This window comes from Betta splendens, chromosome 4 (assembly GCF_900634795.4).
Source record: "Betta splendens chromosome 4, fBetSpl5.4, whole genome shotgun sequence".
NCBI classification, from domain to species: domain Eukaryota; kingdom Metazoa; phylum Chordata; class Actinopteri; order Anabantiformes; family Osphronemidae; genus Betta; species Betta splendens.
The window spans coordinates 27,774,970-27,793,712 of NC_040884.2; the positions used below are offsets into that span (position 1 = coordinate 27,774,970).

The following is an 18,743-nucleotide window of genomic DNA, read 5'->3' on the forward strand; positions in this document are numbered from 1 at the left end:
GGGGCTGTAGAAACAGCTGACCATTAGGGAAGATGGTGGGGGTTCAGAGACCCAACAATGACCCAGTGTCCCAGACAGACCTGGCACAGGCACCACTTTATACCTTTATGTTTCTCTGACTGGCACATGAGTTTAACATGACACTGCCCACTGTTTATATTCATGGCTTTTCATGAGTATTGAAACTACGGCCAGATGTGATGGGCAGGTAAGTGTTTGTGCAGCCATGTGTGCGTGCATTCATTCATGCATGTGCATCCTTTAATGTGTTCATTCTCGCAACAGTGTCTCGACTTCCTGTTGTCACAAACAGTCCCTCTGTTCCCTATAGAAAAGCTCCACCTCAGGACAGATTAACTATCAGGTCATTTGTCACTACCTGCTGAGCACAGGCCAGGGGAGGTCACAGCCCACAGGACATGTGTCTTTGTGTCTGTGTGTCTGATCTGAAACAGAGACAGGGACACATTCCAGGACCGACCAAACGTCCTCTTTAGATACTGATTGGCCTCTTAGCGCCAGATTAAGAGATTCTAAGCCAGTTTAAAGATTGAATCGTACACCAGTAAAATGTCTGTGCTGGTATTTGGTGATGGGTATTCCAGATGTGCTGTCCATTGGCAATTAAATGCTTCACCTCCCATCTGAACGGCTTTATCGGTGCCTTAGCACCAGTTACAGATGAGAGGACCAACAGTTAACCCTTTCATCCCATTTCTGTCGGCTCCATTGGCTTCCTGCTCACCTGCCATTTCGTAGCGCCCCCTGCTGCCATTCATGGGCAAACATTGGCATTTGTGGCCTGTGACTAATGGAGTAAGATGAACAAGAGCTGAGGCAATGAGTTCACTTTGCGTCTAACCCACCCATCTGAAACACAGGCATTCTCCTCCCCTTACTCCACTCGTGCCCACCCTCCATCTCACGGCCTCACCCCAGAGGTTCACCCAGTCACCCAGAGGGAATGAAGCTGATGGTGACTAACCATCGAAGGTCAAACAGGGTCAATCAGAGACAGACTCTTGCCACCCTTGCTCTGTCATTAATTACCCATTGTTCCCTGGGGCGCTGCTCCACATGTAAGCACATAGCTCGACAAACTGGATCCAAGTGGACCGAGTGTGTGATCAGGTGAAACATACTATTCGTTTCATATGTGTATCTGTGACGCAGTCAGCGGTGTCTTTATTACCAGCTACGGAAGGGCACAACCTCTCAAAGACGCGTGTTAAATGGATGTGTCGTGTTAGCAACAGTACCTCCAACCAAGCGCATGACCTGTGTCATGTCAGAGACGTTTGACTTTGAAGGAAGGTTCAATATCATTAAATCATTAAATGTTTAAAACGTTCATGGCAGAACAACTTCCAGCATCATCTGAGTGAATGATTCAAGCGCCCAGAGTTCACGGGGCTCCGAAACAACTCTGTATGTTTTAGGGTTGATACGTTGTGACAACATCAGCTGTATCTGGTTTTGGAGCTACATTTGTGTAAATGAAAGAAAAAATCATCCGTCTTGGGCTTGTTTTTGTGTTTGGCAATGTTGCTTTTAGTTGTTTTTGGAATCACTACAGTGTGTTTGAGCTCAAAATGAAATTCATCTGTGAAAGGAATTTAAGAAAGTGCACATTTCCTCTCCTCTCCTAACGTGATGGCCTCTCTGCTGTATCTCTGCTGGGGTCATGAGGTAGTTAAACATCTTCCTGCTAGTCTCACGCTTGGTTTTCATGTTGTTTTGAAGCAGTTTGCTCTCAAAGTGTCTGCAGTTCTCCTCCCCAACGCTTTTATTTCGTTATTAAAATGACTGGGCTTGTGGTAATTCACAGAAACGTGCGTCATTCTATCTGCTTGTCTTCATTTGGGGCAGGAGAGGACGCATTATCGGCTACAGCAATGAAAAAGGACTGAAGCCAGATGCTGAGACTGAGACCAGAGTGTCCGATGTGAACATTTACACATCAAGAAAATATTTGCAAATGTATGTGTAAGAAGTGCCTGAGAGCATTTGCCAAAAAACTGGAGATGTTTTGCGCAATTATGATAAATGGAGCCCAATTGCCCAAGTTTGATAGATACAATATCCAGAGAGCTGTTTTTTCACACGCTATACTGTGAAAACATAGAATGTGCTGAAATAACTAGAACATGTGGGTCACAGTGGATCCAACTTACATAGGGCCAGAACTAAGCTGCCCCAGCTCCCCGTGCTTCATGTTACTCAATAGGAAAACCTGATTTGCAAACAACGTAGGAGAAACCTCACTGATTCCTGTGTTTTCCCGCTCTGGCTTTCATCTCGAGTGAACTCAGATGCCCCACTTTTCCCCTTTTTATTGTTCTAAGCTTGGTGTGCGAGGAGACACATGTGGGCCATTTTTGTCCCGCTGCTGTTTTCATCGAAACGGGTAAAGGAATGAAAGTAGCCCAGAGCGAGCGCCGACGCTGGACTGCTAATTATGCGTGGAGGGGGCGGAGGTGGAGGTGGGGGCGGGACTTGGAGAGGAGGAGCTCATATGCCCGCCATGTGCCCCCTCACCCCCCTCCTCCTCCTCTTTGACTCTCCATCTTCTCAGTTATTTAAGATGCTCCGTTTCATGTTTCCGTTTGTGATGTCTCTGCGCTCTGAACAGCGTCACATCATCCACTCCTGGCACGACGGGCGCCATTGACGGTAACGGCGTTTATAGGCTTTTAAGCCCCGCATTGTTTGTTTGAGAGGCATAATAAATCATACGCTTAGCTTGATGAATGCGTGTTCAGTTTGGGTGGCCTAAAATTGTCTTAAGCTGTCTGCTAACTTTCAGGTGCCTATTGTGGTTATTAGGAGATGATGGGGGAGCAAATGGAGCGTCGTCTCCAGTGACACATTAAACGCGAGCCGCACATCTGGCTGTGAGGATCAGAAGTTCACATGTCCCTGCTCGCACCCCCCAGCAACTCTTCCACATCCTGTCAAAAACATAACAAGACGGAGGCCAAACTCGCAGAATCAAATTAAAAATTCTGCAAGTTGGCTTCAGTGTAATCTGTAGGTGGCTGACGCTGCTCGTTGCCCTCTGCTTCTTTGGACCTGTAAAACTTTATGAACATTAATGTGTCATATGTTACAAAATAAATCCATTTTGCGCATGACTAACGCTAGCAGAGCACACTCCACAAACTCCAGTGTTGTATGCATCTAATTCAGTGCAGCCCAATATATGCGGAGATGCTGAGTCAGCCTCATGGCCCTTTCGGAGGCTGTAGTGTGTGGTGGCGATGTTACACTGCATTACACTCCAGTAATTGTTGTCCACTCACAGTTGTGGTCCAAGTTTATGGCTGTGATCTTTTGTCCTGTATTCCTGTAAATCACTTGATGAATGAACAGTTTTCCATCCTGTGGCCTAACGAAACATTGTTTAAGCAAATCTTCAGCTGCCACTGACCTTAATGGGAAAGTTCCACCGTGATGCACTAGTGACCTGCCTCTCCCAGCGAGAAGCTGGAACAAGCTTCAATACCACAGGTCAAGGGTTCAGATGATGAGTGTACGGGGAGATTGCGTCTGAAACCATACAAATAAATGCTGTAGTTTTGACAGTGTAGCCCTGAGGCCGTCGAGGGCAGAACCGGTGTGATTCCCACGGTTCTAGTGCCTAAAGGCAGAACCTCTCTGCCAGTCGGGGATGTTTAGTCGTCGTGTAGCAGCGAGGCCCTGTGCTGCATCACAGCATAGACAAACAGACAGACAAGGCATCAGTGATGTGTTTGCCAGCTGCTCAGGAAGGACAGACGTGATTGGGGACGATGGGGAAGAGAGACGTTTTCATAGCGTGTGCAGGGACAGCTGGGGGTGTCCAAGGATTTACTGGCGCGCGTCACCCATTACTTACAACAGAGGCCAGTCAAACATTGTTGTAACATCTATGGCAAACTGTCATCCTTCACGTAGAATAAAGGCGAGGCAGTGTTTCTGTCTTCTGTCTAATATAAGACACACCTGGAGGATGGACACATACCATCCACAAGCTGTCGTACAACAGCTGATGGTTGTTATTAACCCATTAGTGACTGAAGAAGAAGGCCCCGCTGAACCATCCGAGCGCTCTGTTTGAGAGCGTGTTGCTTCATTTGTGAGGGGATCACCGTGCGTGACCCACACTTTCTGGGAAGTGTGCGTGATTCATTAGAATGAAACCCGATAAGGTACAGTAAGGATGAATCGGTTGGAGAAATTGAGTTTACTTTAGTCCGAGCTGGATGTAGCAATCCACCCCCTCCCCTAACTATCGCTAACTCAACCCCCGAGCACACACAAGACTTTTCCCCCCAAACCGCCGTCGAGCTGTTATTTGAGTTATTTGATTTGATTTGATTTGTGTTGTTGTGCGTTTGTGAAACTTTAGATTTTTGTCAAAAATATAAGTTATGATTTCTCAAAGTTATCATAGCCTTGGAGGAGTTGTTATTTTATTATTATGTCCAAAGTGTTTAAGAGTATGTTTGATTTAGATAGAAGAGAGGGCTGCGCTTGGGAATGGGTTAAGACATCTTGGAAAAGGTAGAGAATAGTGGAGAGACGTGTGTAAAATGAGGTGTTAGGTGATAATGGTTGGAGCTTGTCTCATTGCCCCCCTGGTGGTGTTTTTAGCAGAGCTGGTGGCTTAGGGCTCTGGGAATGTTTGTGCAGCAGAGACTTTGGGTGATGTTGTTTGTATTGTTCTGTTTCAGCCTGGGTGCCAAACCAGCGTCAGAAGAGCAGACCTGTGTTTTCTTTTAACGTACGCACACATCCACGTCGGCTCGGGTATATAAACCAATCTGTCAGTCTGTCTCCGTCCTGACCCCTGTCTCCTCCTCTGCTGGTCTACCCATAATGTGGGGTAATGAACTGCTAAAATGTGATCCTGGTAAAAAAAAAAAAAAAACCCTGATATTCAAAGTGCTCTAGCAGATGGAATCCATGCAGGGTGATGGGTGTTAGTGCGCAGACAAGTCGTCTGCAGAGGGATTGCTACACGTCTGTGCTCCCTTTCATTCTGGCCTGCATGTTGCATGCAGCCCTCGCCGTGACACTTCGGTAAACACAAGTGTAACACATACACCCTCTGTTGCCCGTGCGTCTGCGCGTGTCTGCACTCGGACTGGGCTAACGCCGCTTCGATGGGGGAGCTGCTGTGGAGGTGTGACAGAGGAGCGCTGTGTGTGAGTGCCACCCTGGCACAGTCCACTGCTCTGATACTGAGTCAAGTCGCTGTTGAAAATGGCACTGACTGTTAAGCCGGACTGAATTCCTTCGAAAAGAAAACTTGGAAGTAGAAATAACAAGATGTGTCCTCTGAGCTTTTATTTTGAAAGTCCCCTCTTCATGCAACCCCTTAACCCTGTCTGTGGCTTTTATTTCCTAACTCTGTTTTCTGTCTCCTTCATGTGTGAACCATGGGTTTCCAGTTAAAAAAAAACTCTGGAAGAATATGCCTGTAACTGTTTATTACGCGGTCTTTACTACATAATGTGTTTATTTCATGATTGTGTGCCTGTGTGCTCCAGATCTTTATTTATTCCGTTTTTATTGACGTAGCTATGTCTCATGTTAGCCTCCCAGCTCAGACAGTAAATAATCGTGTTGCTCATAATTGACTGGTAAATAGAGCAGCCCTCTGAACGCGGTCGTCAGGGAGCATCATGTGACCTGACAGTCCCACCACTGATTAGTGAATATCATAACACGTTGCCTTGCCCTCCCTTTTCTTCATTATTTGTCCTGTAGGATTTGGTTTCTTACTTAAACTGTTGCAGCATCTTCATAGTTTGAGCATAACTCATTTTTACATCCTCCCAGGTGTGAGCTTGCCGAAACGGCTGGAGATTAGTTGTTTTCCATTTCCTGTGTGTGTAATGAGTGTTCTATAAATGTTTGGGGAAGAGCAGCCATGTGTAGGCGTGTTTGTGGTGTCTAATGCAGAGATATGCACAGGTTGGCAGGACAACTCCGATTATGATGTAGACTGTGTATTTACATGATACACGCCCAGCCTTGATGGGTCCAGGGCCCGTGTGCCTGAAACAGATGTGCACTTTTTTTCATTTTGCACATAAATCTGATGTAATGTCTGTGACCTCAGTGTTAATGTGGGGTTCAGTAGAAGCCCTTTTCCCTGTGGCAAAACAATATTAAAGTCTCATCAACATACACTCGTAACCCTGAGCTGTACCCCAGAGTCCTGACTTACATCACAAGACGCTAGTTAGAGAAACAACTTCATTTGCTCATCATAAATCCCATGTTTTATTCAAGCTCCGCTGCAGAAGTTCAAATAGATCAATGACAGAGCTTTGCATCTGCTACAGCAGCCTGATGCCAGATCAACATGGCTGCAGATGAGGTCAAGAAGTGCCCCGCCATCATCTAAGATGCAGCTAATAGTTAAAAAACATCCAACACTTCAACTCCAGCCTGTTTCCTGTCTGTTGGAGCCTGGTCCAGGATGGAGGGACGGGGTTTTGGAGGGAAAGAGACAATCGGTGCTGGCTGAGACCAGGCGTCCCTCAGCATGTCGTGGCGCAACAGTGCCCCCTAATGATCGAAAGTGGTTACGAGCCTTGAAAGAAACGTCACCAGCAAAGGTTTTATTTCACTGAGTTTAAACAGACAATGGATCAGAAAAATTGACTACACATTTATATATCAGCATTTAGCCCAAATAAAAGCCCAACTTTTATTTTGAAATGATCCTCTATGTGCTGTTTAAAGTTATTCACCCCCACTCTGCCCCTCCTCGTCCATGTGTGGGACAGAAACTAAAATCATATGGGCGGCTTGACTCTTTCACACCACAAGCGTCTTCATTAGAAAAGCAACAAGAAAATAAAAGTGATACCTTCTGTGACGCTTGTTTGTAACTGGCCGCGGTGAAAACCGACACTGAGCAACTGCAAAATGTCAAAGCCGGTTGTTTTTGCCTTGAACCCCGTCGGGTGAATTGTGGTGAGGGAACAGTCTATTTACCTCAGGATGTTTTCCCCCTGCTGGAGGCTCCTGAGTCAATTAGCAGTAGATGTAATGTACTGTCTTTGGCAGGATTAGCAGAAAGGGGTTGTGTGTGTGTGTGTACGTGGGTGTGTGTCCGTCTCAATGAATGCACAGTTTCGCTCGGTGTGAGAAAAGTGCGTGAGGTTTTACACGGCCCCGGGGTTTGTGGCTGTTCTCATCTGGTGAATTACGCCATAATCTGTTGCAGCCTATGTGGCAAAAATAAAGGCCCATTAATTGCCTTCTACAGTATTTCCAAAGCGCTGGGAGTTTCACATTAAAAGCCCCAGTGCAGCTCCCGCTCCGAGCGCGATAAGCGAGCAGGCTGTCGTGTGCCGGGCAGACGGAGTCCAGCCGCAGTGACCAGCATGTGGCCGGCTGGCGGTGACGGGGGGGTGCGGGGACCGCGTGTTTGTGTCTGCCATTGGGTCTTGCGTCTTGGCTAAATTACAGCCCCGGAGCCCTGCGCCCGGCCAACCTCCGCACGCACAACAGGAAGGAGAACGCGCGGATGAAAGGGGATGAGGTGATAGGGAGGAGTGACGTCAAAGCTGAAGCCCCCCCCCCCCCCCCCCCCCCCCCCCCCCCGGCGAGCTGACCTTCAGCCGAGCCTCTCCACGTTCACCACTCCATCGTTCCCTCGCCCACAGAGACGTGCCACCGGGCGGCTCAGCCGGGCAGAAACAAGACAGAGCCGCTCCACGGCGAACGAGGATCAGGCTGGTGGAGCCAGAGATCATCTTAAAGTTAGGAGGCGTCCCATCATGATCGGTCACTGTCTGCTAGTCATCCCTCACACAGTAGCAGTAGTAGCAGTAGTAGGAGTAGCAGTAGTAGTAGTAGTAGTAGTAGTAGTAGTAGTAGTAGTAGTAGTAGCCATCATTTGAATAGAAATAGGATGTAGTTACAGTATGTTGTTGTTTTCCAGATTAACACACATTCAGCTACTTTTGCACATGGTTTTCCTCATTTTATGAATTCTTCCGTTGTTCAGCTTGTGATCCTCGGTGCAGACCTGTTCCCCTTGTGTTTAGAGTCGCGTTTCCGCTCTGCTTGTAAAGGACCTGACACTTGTCACACACGACGGGAAGAAATGGCCATAAAAAAAAGAGCCAAAGGTAAACTTCATCTCTGCCTTCCGCTCGTCTTACGGCGCGTTTCCGTCTTTTATTAAACAGAAATTTTCCGGCGAAGCCTCTTTTCGGATGCGCGGCTGTCAGCGCGGCGGGTTACAGAGAGCAGGTGTCCCTGCCGAGAAACTGTAGTCAGATGAGGCGCTCGCTTCCAGGACGCCTGTCACGGCTTTTTGTGAGGCTGCTCCAAGTTTTTGTCATCGTTTGCGTGTTCAGAATCCTGCCAGCTTCTCCGAGGGTGCAAACATGCTTGTTTGTTTTCCAGCTGTTCTACTACAAATCAATAGCAAGCTTGCTCTACACAATTTAGAGTCAACTCTTTGTTGCTGTCTTCTAACTATTAAGATTTACTGTATGCACTTTTTGCTGGGGGCTTGCTTGTATGGCTCCCAGCCCTGCGTGTTATTTGTGAATGCAAATTGGATGTGATTACATATTTGCAAATGAAGCACATGTGTGCTTTTCCAAAAGAACTGAAACAAGCGTTTTTTTCTTCTTCTTCTTGTTGCTATGGTAATGATGAACTGGCTGACATCTATGTAAGGTGACTCCTGCCGAGAGTGGCTTTGCTTCGCTAGAACAACTGACCTATAGCCAACTTTGTTCATGCTCCCACAAGCCCCCCCACCTTCAGTACCGTCCCCTCCCCCTGCCCCCGGGCCCAGAAAAAGGTTCATTGTGCAGGCAGGGAGCGCGGCGAGCGAGGACTGGTTCTGGTTAGTGCGCTGCGCTGCATCTGAAACACTCACCTTCCTCCAGGGGTTGCATCTGGAGCTGGTTTCCTGTTCAGGCTGTGCCGGGCAGGGGCGGAGTTTGGCCGGGCTCTGTGATTGGGCAATGGTGAGCCATTATGGACCCCAGGAAAGCTGGGGTTGCCAAAGAGTAATCTGTCAATCAGTAGTATGTAGATTCAAACCAGAACATGGTGCCAGATTGGTGCAAAGGCCTGAGTGAGAAGCAAATGATTCTGAAGGTCTTCGACCAGTAATTCAGTGGTAGTGATTTTAAGATATTTCAGTCATTGCAAGCTCTAAAATTAGCATCTGTTTGGACAGAGTCATATCATTGTGTGTAATGGTGACATTAGAGCATGGCAGCAGGAGCAGCACATTCAGGGATGGTGTGTAATAATAACGTTGGCTTCCTGTTTTTACAGCTGCAGTGCTATAGTTCAGGAGCAGCCCCAAAATCTGCCTGGCTCCTGGCGCCGACTCCGAATGTCATGTGAATTTAGCCGTCTTTGTTTCATTGGGAATGTTTTTATGGGGGAATCTGACAGATTCAGCTAGACGGAATTTTACAAATCAAAAAGCATAATATATATGTGGGAAAATGTGCTTAGCTCACTGGTGCTCCTTGTATTAACAGCTACGAATAGTTGACTGGTCCCTGTTTAGAACTTTATACAGTAATTGATGCCTTAACCTTTAAACCTGTATTACAATGATGGAGAGTAGGCTCAGTATTTGATTTTGAACATTTTTATTATCATATGCTGCAGTTTGTAAATGCTTATCTTGCAAATCAAACCATTTCTTTGGTCAAATGTAATAAAACACAGCACACTTCAGTTTAGTCAGATTGTAAAATGAAGGCATGATCTTTAATTCCCATCTGAAGGAGGCGTACAGTACTTCACCCCTCCCCTGAGCCTCTGTGCCATGAGTCAAGCATTGTTCATTTTAACTGGAAAGAGCACAGTGTACTGTAAGTCAGTCTACCCAGTTCAGTCTCTGTCGTCCGCCTGGTGACCTTCACTTCATGGAGTGCAGCTGACAGCAGCTTGTAAAGACCTTCTGAAAGAACCCAGTTAGAGCAGAGTGCAGGTGAAAACATACACAAACTGTACAGTGCACATTTTATTTTACAAACTTACTTCCAGCATAAAGAAGACCGTAACAACCTTGTTGGCCGACCCATAGCTATAGCAGCTATACTGTAGTTCATATAGAACTAGTTTACTAGGTCTGTGGTTCCGAATGTGGGTGTTTGCTCTCTCTTAAAATAAGTGTTCATCAATTAATCCAAAATATTTGTATTTTCTTAAGAACAAATTAGAACAGAAGAGCTATAAATTTTAATGATGAAATCAACTTAAATAATTGTATTTTTAACATTCTATATTACAGCAGCATTCCTGCTTATAAACAACATTACCAAGATTACCTCAAGATACTGTAAAAATCATATATATATCATCATATCAAACAAGCATCTTACAGCCAGGTTACACACACCTGATCCAGGTGATCAGCTGTGTGTAAGGTAGGACTGGGCGTGCTTCTTGAGGTGGTAGCCCACACCTGCGTTTTATCTTCTCCACTTACCCATACTCTGTTTCATGAGATGCATTCGAAGCTCTCACTATTAGAAAATGAAAATGTCATTTCTTGATAGTAGCACGCTGGAGAATCAAATAGATGACAAAACGAGAGGCAGAATGTGTAGTCGCTTGCACTTTCTCTCTCCGTGAGCAAACACTGTTTGGCCATTCGAATGCGTGCAGCTCGGAGGGCTATTTGATTTCACAATGTTTAAGGGGAAAAATGTGTGGTGAGATTGCACTTGAACGGTCCCTGGGGCGAGTGCTTGGCGGTGGGAGGCAGAGAGGCCTTGTTGGAGTGAACTGACTTGGCAAAAGACGCTACCTTGCAGGTTAGGATAGTGTGACACGCTACTATTCATAGTAAAAGATTTCACAGTGAAATTATTTAAAGCAACTCTCTGAAGCGGACCTTGAAATGTGAACAGAAACGGACCGGCTTAACACACGTCTTCACGGACACCACTTTAAGAGGGACAGTCAGTTCTCAGGCTTTGGCTCCCCACCTTTGGGTCCCATTGTTTTTGCGTCGTTGGCTCACTGAGCTGTTCTTCTGGGTCGGATACAGGATCCCCCCCCGTGGGCCCAGCACAAAGCCCAAAGCCTCTCATTCTCAGAGCTTGTTTGTCTTGGTGAGAGAAATACAAAGCTCTTTACAGGGAAATCACTCGTGACATTAAAACTATGCACAGGGGCATTTGTAGCTCCATCCAACACAAGGATACAGTCCTCTGTCCACACTAACAGCTCCAATCTGATTCCTGTTATAATAAATCTGTTTTTTTCAGCTCCTTCTTTCTCCATCTCTTAACTTTATTGCTCTTTCTTCTGTTTTATAATATTTAACTTCACGCCCTTCTTTTATATGTAGGTCTATGAGTTCACCCCTTGTTGTTACGGTGGCCAGTGTCCTGTAGATGGTAATGTGATCAACACCATGCTGGAGGAACTATTCAGACCTGCTCAGAGAAGCTCGCTGACACAGGTCACTGCACCTGAACAGTGCCCCGAACGCTGAGGCCTCGTCGGCGCGTTTGTGTTTTTGTGCGAGTCCGACAGGGAGAGAAAATAGTTCAGTGGCCATGCGAAATACATCAGAAGAATGAAGCATAATTAAACATTACCTCAGCTACTCTCTGAGCTGTAAAACTAGCAAATGGAACGATGAGCTCATCCGCACGTGCTTGTAGCCTAAATCCTCACACTATGTTTTCAACAGGCACAAAAACAAATCCAAACAGTGCAACATACTCATCATGTCTTAAATGGGCTTTTTACAGTTTCACCAACAACCTGCTCGTCTGTGTGTTTACAGGCTCTTGGAGGCTCTAGCTTCCCTGCGGTGCTGAGGCAGTTGCTGCCCTTGATGAAGCCCCGCGGCGGCGAGAGCAGCGCAGCCTCGAGGAGCAGGGGGGATGAGTGCGGACCTGACGAGCTGATCTCCCTGCTGGTCTATCTGTACTCCCTGGCCGACGAGGCGCAGCCAGCAGCAGGCCAGGATGCCGAGGAGGAGGAGGAGGAGGAGGAAGAGCTGGAGAAGCTGGAGAGGGAGCTGATAGGAGCGCTCACTCTGGTCGTCACCAGCGAGACAGAGCTCAGCCCGCTGCTGCAGAAACTCACCGGTGAGATAGAGTCAGCGCAGTCGTAGCGTTGTGATTGCTTCCAGGAGCACGCTCACGTCGCCAAATTAGCTAACGGTCTACAAGGAAAGAATTAGAGCACGAGAGTGAGAACAGCTCATGTTTATTTCCCCCTCTCTGCCTGTCGGCACAGTTAATGGGGGGATTTCGAATCAAACTCTTAACACCCCATCCTTCTCCCGGACCCGCTCTATCACACTTCTGTGTCCGCTTGGCAAGCGGCGACGCACAAAGTGTGGGAATGTTTGAGCTTGTGTGTGCGATATGAGACCCTCGGCGTCAATCTCCATAAACGCAGCGCCGTGACAGTGAGCTGCAGCCTCAGCCGACGGGTGCTAACTGTGGCAGAGCAGTTCAAGGCCACGCAGCTCTCAGGATGAATTAAGCATGTAGCTCCACACCACAGCCGGCTGTACCTCCCAGAGTAATAGCATCTTTAACCTTGAGCCTGTACACACACTTCATAATTAGAGCTACTTTTAGTTTTGACTCCCTCAGCACCTTAGCACACACCCTAAATACTCCACTGCTGTTGAGGTTTTCATCTCAAATTGCACATAAGCCCATATTAAATATATATACACATAAATTTGTATACATGGTTGGCAAATCTACCTAAGGCTCCAGTGAAGCTTGTCTTTTTCTTTCCCATAGTCTCTCTCTCTCCTCCTGCTCGACTTGGCCGACTGGAGCCAGGAGTGGAGGGGCCTCTTGGCAGACGCAGTCCAAAAGATGTGGCTCATGTTAAAAACCCGACTCTCTGTTATAAACACTTCATTGGAAATTACCCTCTCATAGTGTGCCAGGTGTGTCTCAGACGGAATACAGCGTGTGCACACGTGTGCATTCAGAGCTGGTCTCTCTTTAAATTTAAAACGCGTGTATGCGCATGTAAGCGTTTGTGCGGAGGTCTTTTATGGCCGCTCGGGCCGGAGTAACATGAGGCGGGAGGTCGTCTTTCTCAGCATCCAGAGCAAAACATCGATTGTGACATTCTCCCCAATTAAGGGGACCTAAATGGAAACCAGACGTGGAGTGAAACCTGGTCGCCATGAGAACGCTGTTTTTACAAATTCTTCTATTTTGTTTCTTTTGGCCAATGCGAGCGACCAGAGCACGTTGAAGATGCATTCACAAACTGGGTGCAGAAACACAAGGCAAACATACACAAAGAAGATCTCCAAGCCAATAGGAGGGAACGAGAGGGTCAGACAAGGAACGGTAGCGAGTTGGGAATCGTACGTAGAAAAGAAGCCTGCAAACGTTTTCTCACCCCCGCCCTGCGATCAACCTCCTTCTGGGAGCTCCATTAAAGAGCATCTTCAGGAAATGAGCTTTTCAGATTACTTTATATTGTAGATTTCTTTTCTATTACATGTTCCAGTCTGACCTGTCTGCACCCCATTCTACCTTCAGAACTTGACCTCGTCGCCGCCGTGTTTGTGTCTGGTTGCGTGAACTGAACCCAGCTATACGGCATGTGTTGTTGTTTCCTCGGGGCCTGGCTTCGATTAGAGCGCTGAACGGTATTATCCAAGATTATGGTTCGGGCTTATTGCAGAGTGGGAAACGTTCTGCAGCCAGTACCGCATGTAGAAGGAGGCAGGTTGCTTGTGGGCAAGGCAGCGGGAGGAGGAGGAGGAGGCCACGGCGCCCCAGCAACCTGTCGTCCGATTGGCTGCTGCACATGTGCAGGTTGTAAATGGTGGCAGCGGCTGTTGTTCGTTGTTCAGATGTGGCAAAAACTACCCTGAAGTGCTGAACTGCGTGTTCCTCAGGCTACTTTATGGATTTACTTCCTGTCAGCCTCTGTGGATGTTGGGTTTTCCTTGGTACAGAACCAAGACTCTCATCGTCGGGCTGCAGTAGACCAGGAAGGAAACCAGGCCAAGCCAAATGTCCCTCGTTCTTCACCCTAATTCCGCGCTCATGTCGGCGTGTGGGTGGACGGCTCCAGTAGTGAGAACGTCACATCCCCCGTCCTCCGATGGCGATGATGGTGATTTACTGGCAGCAGCTCGACCCGCGGCCGTGTCATGTGACGTTCACCGCTGTCTCTCCTCCTCAGGAACACACGGGGTTTGTTATTCATCCTGTCAGTGGGGTGTGCGCAGGGCAAAGGAGGAGGGGAGCAGCGAGCGGGTCGGACCTCCCCAACGCCACTGTTTGGGTTGGCACGGCAACATGGGCCAGTGGAGGGACATGAAAGGGATTACACATAACTCTGGCCACCAACTCTCCATCCGCTTATTCCTCAAAATGGTCTTTTAATTTCCTTCCATTTCTCTGTCTTTCTTCATCTTCCTCTCATTTTTACCTCCCTCTATTTCTGTTTCCCTTCGAGACCCTAAAGCACCAGGCAGGTCGCACGGGGGAAGTGAAGCATAAGTTAGTCTAATGATTGCGCCTGATTAAATATATTTCCCCTGTTGCACTGTGTTTTATTAAATTAGTCCCAATTATTTTTAATTGGTTCTCTTTCTTTACTTCCTCCTCTGTACACACACTCTCACACACACACACACACTCACGCACACACACACACACACACACACACACACACACACACACACACACACACACACACACACATACTGCAAGAATTGAAAAGCGAAGGCCCCCGAGTGAACAAGCAGCCAGTGGCATTTGCTCTCTCTAGTTCACTTCATCAGATAAGCTGATGACAGGGAGATCGGGCTTTAATTAACAGGCTCATCAGCTCCTCACTGCTGGGCCAGACAGGCCTTGTTATGTGGCAGGGCCACACACACACAGTCGTGAACAGACCCCCACACTCACTCGCACTGCGCCGAGTGAGCTCCCAGGGCAGGTTCCTGCTCACGCTGTCGGTGTTCAGTCCAAACTGCAGCGGGACACTTTGATAGAGGAGCGAGCAGGCCGGCCTCGAATGGCTGCAGCTGAAGTGGAATAGCGAGTCGAACTGGCAAGTACGTTTGGAAAACTGCCCCCTGACAAATTGGTGCAGTAACTCCATCCTTTTCATTTGTTTATCTATGTTCATCTGCTGCAGAAGCGCAGACTTCAATGAGTATTTTCACCTAACCAAAATGCTGATCTGTCATCTTGTTCATGTCTTTGTCAGCATTTGGTCAGCCTTCTAACTGGAGGAGAATTGGCATGAGCCTTCTCAGGATCATTTCTTCACGATACATTGAGAGAAATTTATTTAATTATTTGCTCATTCATTACATGTGAATATAAAAGGAAATCCAGAAAAAACACTGGAGCAGAAAGATGCATGAACAAATAAGTGGGTCAGGTGACGGACACACTCTGTTACGCTGCTCTTCATGCTTTGTCATGAGTTTTTCTCATCCCCATTCGAGCGCATGCATGACTTGCACTTTGTTCGTCTTTCATCTCACATGACAGAAATGTCGAGTCAGAATGAAACCAAAAGCCTAAAACGCCGCACAAGTGCCTCTTGGAGGAGCTTCACATCTTCAAATCCAGGCCACTGGCAGTGAAGAAGTATAAAAGGCAACAGCTTGTGTTTGCTTTTATCGCTTTGGAGGCATTTTTTTATTAGCACCTACTTGTTTTACAATGCTGTCCAATACACTAAAGTACTGCACTTCATGTACAAAGAGGCCTCAGCACTGTAAGTCAGGCCCGTCTGAGAGGTATCTACAGTTAGTCGGGTGGATTTCACAGACCTGGCCCCGAGTGTAGTTTACACCTCTGTTTGCTTTATGGAGTGTGTTAGCGCTCAGCAGAGAATTCCTCTGCTTCTTATTTACGGCAGGAAATGCACATCATAAAGGGCTCGTAAGCACTCTCGCCGCTGCCGGGAGTCGGGCCCGTGGGGTGAAAGAGGACACTATCCACGCAGACGAGCGAAAGCGCTGGCTCAGCGAAATGCATCCCAGACGCGCACGCATGCGCCGGGTCCAGAGGGACCGTCTGCGGGACGCCCAGCCCCCGGCCCCCCGGCCCCCCGGCCCCTGCACACGCAGGCGGCGGCGGGTCGGGGAGCGAGTCCTCGGCCCGCCCCGCCCGCTCCTCGGCCGGGTCGGGGACGCCGCCTGGCTCCCCTGGGAGTGAGCGCGTCCGTCCACAGCACTCGCACTCCGGGGCGGAGGATTCGGAGGAGGCGCGCGTGTCTGTGCACTTCTCTCTGTGACTCAGACAGAGATGGTCGTGGAAACGAACGGCTTGTTTAAAGAATATTTGTAACTCTGTGTATGTGTGTGTGTTGGTAGATTGTGATATGACTGTTTTTCAGCAGAGCCTCTTGGTTTCTACAGTATATCTGTGTTTTATCTGTTGGTGCGGAAGACGTTGTTTACATTCAGGATTCCAGACGCCAGTGAAAGATGACCTGTCCTAATGTACCCGTTTCCTCCCAAACTGTCGCCTTGCTCTCTGCAACAACCCCCCCCCCCCTCCCCCATCTCACTCCGTGCAATTTTCATTCCCAGTCACAGTCCACAGAACTAACCCACTTTCACCTGGACATCCAACTGTACCCTTTGACCAAAATGGACCGGCGCAGGTTGCGATCCCCTCCGTGTAGCTATCGAGGCCGCTTTTACATGGACGGGTCATTGCTTTGTGTCCTGCACAAGCAGTGGGAACCAGTCGCTGCAGACGTGTTCATTCAGCTCGAGGTTCTCCTGGCAGGAGAATTCCTCCACGGTCTCAGCACCAGATGGAAGCTCTCCTGGCGCTATGAGCTGGCCGGGTCACTTCCTGTCAGGAGGCCTGGTGTTAATCAAGCCAGGAGGAACGCCCCCTACTCCCCTGCCTCCTCCTCCGTTCCTCTTTTACGGCCTCTCTCCTCATACTTAGTCATCCAGCCGAGCAGCTAAGAAGTACACATTTTTCTCTCCTCCGCCAATTCCCCCCCCTAGACTTTCTGTTCTTTTGTCTTCCATTCCATGCCCCTGCTTTGTTTAGGACATGCTCCATCCTTTAGTATCTTTAGGTGGTTGTAATTCTGGAGGAGGTAATGGTCTGTGTTATCAATTGTCCCCATGGAGGACTGCAGGTCCAGCCAATAGATAGAACCAGATAGCGAGGAATGAGGAGAAAGGAGTCTTTCTTTCCATGTGGCCCGGTGTCTGGTCCCTTTCTGCGGGTTCTGGTGGTGTCTTAAGGAGTGTGATGGACACAATCAGAGATAGGATTATCTACTCAGCCGACCTCCACGCTGACCAGGCGCACGGCCTACGAGGGGGGGGGCGTTTTAGAGGAAATGTCTGGACTCCGCTCCTCCAGCCTAGTGTTGTAATGACTTAATAGTCTACGTGCCTCAGCCCCAGTGTTCAGTCTATGAACGCTGCCTGAGCTGCATTTACACATGAGGTCATCTGCTGCACATGTAGTTTGTGCATCGTGGTTTTGGATTGGACCTAATTTGGATCTTTTAATTATGAAAAATCCAGTTGCGCCTTGTATGTGAACCACTTAGAAGCACGGACTCTTTGGCTTGAAAACACAGTATTTCCTTCCATATTTAGTTTTTTTTCATATGAGCCTCATACATTCTAGGTCTCCCTTAGGGAGTATTGATTACTGGACTTTCATCATGTGTTGTTCTCCTTTGCCCGACCTGTTGAATTTATATTGCACCGTACACCAATGCGTTCTTTTTTTTGGAGGGGGGGTCACGGGGGGTTCAACATGTTCCTCATGTTGGTGTGTTGTTTTTGAACCAACGCAGTCTGTACAGGTGTCATCATGTTTTGTCACAGGTCTTGTTTTCTGACAACATATTCACACTTTTGCATCTTTAAATTCTAAAATTCTCAGGTTTCAGATGAATGTTTCTTCAGGTCAGAAAATAAATACTTAAATGTTGATACACCACACATACAGGGGCTTTTCCAGTCCAGTGTTTAGTAGAGGAACTACGAAAGCAACTCAGAACAGCTGAGTGCTGCAGACTGATTGTGTTCATCCAGCTGTCAATCACACATATTTCTTATCACAAGCAGCAGGTTTAGGTTTTCTGTCCGTGTCTCCATCGTTTCACCTCATCTCCAGCGGTTCTGTGTGCTTTCCACCGCCCCCTCACTCTCTCTTGTGTGGACTCGGGCGCTGCCTTTGATGCCGACAGCTGCCTGCCGTCTGCGCCGCGTCCCCTGAGCTCGGCGCCGTCGCATCTGTCTCGGCCCGCTCCCGGTGCAGGTGAGCGCATCTGTCCGGGGGCGAACGTACTGGCAGTCAGTGAGGCCAGTGTAAATTCAGCATCCCTGAAAATAAACCCATTAGACGTCACCCACATACACGCCTCCCTATAACCGTCTCCACTTTAAGGCCAGAGCCCCCACTATGCAGCCCCCCCACACACCAGTTTATTCTCCGGCCTCCGTAACTCAGAACACACAAACTCAAGCCTTCACACTGAAAGCACTTGCTATTTTTGGCCTCTCCATACTGCAGTGATAACAAACCCTAATAATATCCACTTTATGGGATGTGTTGTTTCCAGGATGGGATGTATGCTTCTAATTTTCTCCTGCTCTTGTTCTCCTGTCCACGCCTCCTTCCCCTCCTTGGACTTTCTCCTCACATAGTGCTGCTGGAAGTGTTTGCGGTCCCTCAGTAACATCGCTCACAGTCGCACACAACCTCTGTGCTTACTTGCTAATGAAACACTCACTT

The 18,743-nt window shown here is 48.0% G+C and overlaps 1 protein-coding gene across 1 annotated transcript in view; it reads left to right on the top strand.

Annotated features, from left to right (window-relative positions):
• scfd2 (sec1 family domain containing 2) overlaps positions 1 to 18,743 on the top strand; it is a 60,838-nt gene that overhangs the window by 17,882 nt on the left and 24,213 nt on the right. Inside the window, exon 5 of the mRNA XM_029149224.3 lies at positions 11,789 to 12,095. Within this exon, the coding sequence (XP_029005057.1) occupies positions 11,789 to 12,095 (307 nt within the window). The remainder of the gene's footprint in view (positions 1 to 11,788; positions 12,096 to 18,743) is intronic.